Source organism: Cynara cardunculus (assembly GCF_001531365.2).
Source record: "Cynara cardunculus var. scolymus isolate 2C chromosome LG 13, CcrdV1, whole genome shotgun sequence".
In the NCBI taxonomy this organism is placed as follows: domain Eukaryota; kingdom Viridiplantae; phylum Streptophyta; class Magnoliopsida; order Asterales; family Asteraceae; genus Cynara; species Cynara cardunculus.
In genome coordinates, this window is record NC_037540.1 from 35,379,322 (window position 1) to 35,383,504 (window position 4,183).

Here is a 4,183-nt window from a genome sequence, read left to right on the forward strand (position 1 = left end):
AAGTTGTACTTACGCACAATCTACTTGTAGTATTGAGTTTTAAGTAACATGCATTAATAAACAGTACATTATGCATAAAAAATATTTTTAACAGTTTTTATCAAATGATTTATAATATAGTATAGATAGATAGAATTTGTTAATTAATTATTATTTAATTTTTATCTTGTGATTTTATTATAATAAATATGTTTAAAAAAACGTTTAAATTTGAATTCATGTAACTATCGAGGATTTAGGGTTGTTTACCAAATATTTATTTGATGTTATTTATCTTACGTTTAAATCAGAATTTGGACACTTGATTATTTTTAATCTCAAATCAATCTATGAATTATGTTTTTAGAAGGAAATTGATATAGCATATCTCATTAGTGTTGATCTAGTGATTATCTTTAATTAAAATTGATCCAACTGTGGAAATTTTGTTTTATTATTTTTATCATAACTTTTATTCTTATTGAAAATTAACGGTAAATATTTAGTAAACGGTTTCCAAATGACACTTATTTACAATTATTGGAAGTAGGGGTGCTCAAAAACCCGACCAATCCGATCAACCCAACCCAACGCGAAATAACCCAACCCGAAGCAACTCGATGTCTAATCGAGTTGTAAAATTGTCAAACCGTATGTATTGGGTTGATATTGGGTTACTATTATTTGAACTCAACGCAACCCGATAAACCCGATATCCTTTTATTTCTTGGATTTAATATGATTGTTGAATTTCTATTAATATATACATTAGACAATTACGCTATCATGTATGTTTTTCATATACACATATTATCAATCTATTCATATATATGTTCAGTAACTATGAACATATATATGTAAATTGAGAAAATTAACTAAATGTAATATACATAAGAAATATGGATAAGTTATACCAAATGGTTGATGATAAAAAATTATGAGTAGAAAAATAATATATTCAAAGTTAGAAGAATATTTTAATATACCAAAATATCAACCCGACCGACCCGTACATGTTGTGCTGGATTGCACTTTGATTTGAGTTGAGTTAAGATTTTTCTAAACTGCAAGCATTAAATTGGGTTATTCAAATATGTTTAACTCGATCAAGTCGACCCATAATGACCCCTAATTCACATAATAAAATAGTCTAAGTCAACTAGTGCAAGTTGTAAGTAGGAAAATAGAAATATAATCTTTCTTTTCCGTTGAGACATTATAGATGCCAGGCTAATAAAACACCTTCAAATATTCCTGTTGCTATCATAAAGCCAACTCATTCCAACACATTTTCCTGCTTATAAGAACCCCATAACTCTCCACCACCACCACCACCCACCGCCACCACCACCACCACCACCATGGCTTTCTCTCTCACACTACCCTCTCTCATCCTCCTATCCCTTACCCACCTCCTCTTCCTCCTCCCATCTCCGACATTATCCCAATCTGCTCCAGCTCCAGGCCCCGCCGGACCCATCAATCTCACCGCCATACTTGTTCAGGCCGGCCAATACACCGCCTTCCTCCGCCTCCTCAACCAAACCCAAGTCCTTACTCAACTTCCAAACCAACTCAACAACTCCAACCAGGGTATGACTCTTCTTGCACCCACTGATAACGCCTTCCTCAACCTCCCCGCCGGAACTCTAAACAGCCTCAGCCAGGAGAAGAAAGTGAAGCTGGTACTCTACCATGTCCTCCCAAAGTACTACAGCTTAGAAGATCTGAACACCGTCAGCAACCCCGTTCCGACACAGGCCGGAGGAAGCAAAGGGTCGTTGGGTTTGAACTTCACCGGAAGGGGGAACCAAGTGAATGTGTCCACTGGAGTTGTGGATACTCAAATCAACAATGCATTGAGACAGCAGTTTCCGTTTGCTGTTTACCAGGTTGATAAAGTGTTGTTGCCGGCGGAGTTCAGTGAAGCTCCGGCGCCGGAGGGTTCTTCTTCTTCTCCACCGGTGAAAGGGAAGACACCTGCTGCTAAGGGACCGAGTTCGCAGGCGGCGGATGGAGATGGGTCGTCGCCGGCGAATAATGGAGGTGGAAGGAGGATGGATATGGGGTTGGGTTTAATGGGTGGTGTTGTGCTGTTTTGCATGACGTTTCTATGAGGTGATTTTTGAGATGGTTTTGAAGCATTCCACGTACATTTATGTAATTTTCTTGTTCTTTTTTTTTCTTCCCATTTTTTGTAATAAATGTTGGTCCTTTGGATTCATGATTGATAAAAATTAATAAAAGCATTGGCAAATGGCAATGGTGATAATATAATACATACATATATATATATATATATATATATATATATTAACCTGAATATCTAACCCGCTATGCGAGTAGACTAATTTCAAAATGACCACCTGCTTTACAGATTGCCTGAAGTCACTGCATTTGAACCTCTGTGGCCATTTTGATTTGAATCTGAGACATCCTGATACTTTGACCTTTGGAGCCAAGCTCAAACCAATCAGGCATTAAATTTATGGGTCATATGAAATGATCACCAAATTTGTGGACGTAGGGCTTTGATGACGTTTACTTGGTATTATTATCGTTCAATTTGAAGATTCGATAAAAGTGCCAGACTTTAATGTTCACTTGAAAAACTGTCTCATTGAAGTTTTGCAGGATTGTTGGATATGCTATTGGAGCATCAACATCCCAAAACCTATATCAGTTGTACATATCATTATTTTATTTTATAGATTATGTTTTATATTTACGAACTTTAATTTTATTTTTATAAATTATATTTTATGTTCAAGAAGTTCATTATATATATATTTTTCTGTTACATTATTGTTAAATTAACAAAATAAAAATCTTAATAGAACCAGTGGCGGATGCAGAAAAACTTATCGTAGGGGGCATGATATAAGATAAAAATCAATGGTTTATCTTTATCAATAGTAACATTTTCATTTGCCTACAAAATTACAAAATTAACCTAACATTTCCATTTGCCTATAAAATTGCAAAATTAACCTAACATTTGTATTTGCCAATAAAATTGCAAAATTAACCTAACATTTTCATTTGTCTACAAAATTGCAAAATTAACCTAACATTTTCATTTGTCTACAAAATTGCAAAATTAACCTAACATAAGCATTCACCAAATCACCAATTATGAAGCAAACAACAAAATCAAAGTCATTGAAAATTAAAGATTGGAAATCAAAACTTTAGGTTTTTACCCGATTTGGAGTAGCAGTACAGTAGTTGCAGCCGCAGGAAGCAAGCAGTGGCAATGCACGCTCACGATGCACTGCAGGTCCAGGAAGCTGGAGCCTAGAAGCAGGAAGGCCGAAGGCAGAGGAAGAAGGAAGAGGGAGGGAGTAATGGCGATGTGCAGGAAGCAGTGATTATAATTAAGAATTGGAGATTGAGTAACATTTATTAGTTTTCACTTTTATATATTAATTTTAATTATGTTAATATCAAGGACGATAATTAAAAAATTGGAGATCGGGTAACATTTGGAAAATATGAGGATATTGTGAATGTAGAAAATTTTGGAAAATTTGTTGGTATTTGAGAACATCGGGGATATGGAGAATTTGGGTGCATTTAAGAGTCTACTTAATTCTCAGTGTTCTTTTTTCATTTTTTTGAAAAAGATATATGAGGAATGAGTTTTATTGTATCGTCTATATATATAGGGGTTGTTTGAGATTGCTTATCAAAACTGCTTTTTAACTTATTTCAGTCTGACACCAAAGATAAGCTGTTTTTTAGTGTTTTTGTAAGGAAAAAAAACTGCTTATACTGGTGCCAAACCGGTAATAAGCAGTTTTTGATAAGTTAATCCTTCTTGACTTATGAAAAAATGTTTATTATTAGTTTACCATTTTAACCTTGTTTTATTAATGTTTGTTAATTATTAATCTTATTGATATAATTTTTTGTCAAAAATATTATTATAAATGATGAAAAATAAATTTTTACATGTTAAAAAATCAAATAAGTTAATAATCAAAAATATTATTATATGGAAGAGTGTCTTTTTTGGTCATTTTATAAAACTCCGATTTAATACCATATAAGTTAATAAACACTTTTACAAAAAAAACATAAGTTGTTTTAAATAAGCAATCCCAAACACCCCCATAGAAAATTTGATGTATATAAAAAAAGTTACAATTTAAAAATTAATTTTAATTTATATATGAAAGTATTTAGAAAATAATCAAAACAT

General features: G+C 33.1%; 1 protein-coding gene across 1 annotated transcript; it reads left to right on the top strand.

Annotated features, from left to right (window-relative positions):
• The first annotated feature begins 1,320 nt into the window (after positions 1-1,320).
• On the top strand, positions 1,321-2,216 carry LOC112525515 (fasciclin-like arabinogalactan protein 13). Its single transcript, XM_025135678.1, has one exon. The coding sequence runs from the start codon at positions 1,341-1,343 to the stop codon at positions 2,094-2,096; it is 756 nt and encodes a 251-aa protein (XP_024991446.1). The 5' UTR covers positions 1,321-1,340; the 3' UTR covers positions 2,097-2,216.
• Positions 2,217-4,183: the final 1,967 nt, after the last annotated feature.

Coding starts and splice junctions, on each gene's coding strand:
- LOC112525515 (XM_025135678.1), top strand. CDS start 1,341: ATGGCTTTCTCTCTCACACTACCCTCTCTCATCCTCCTATCCCTTACC.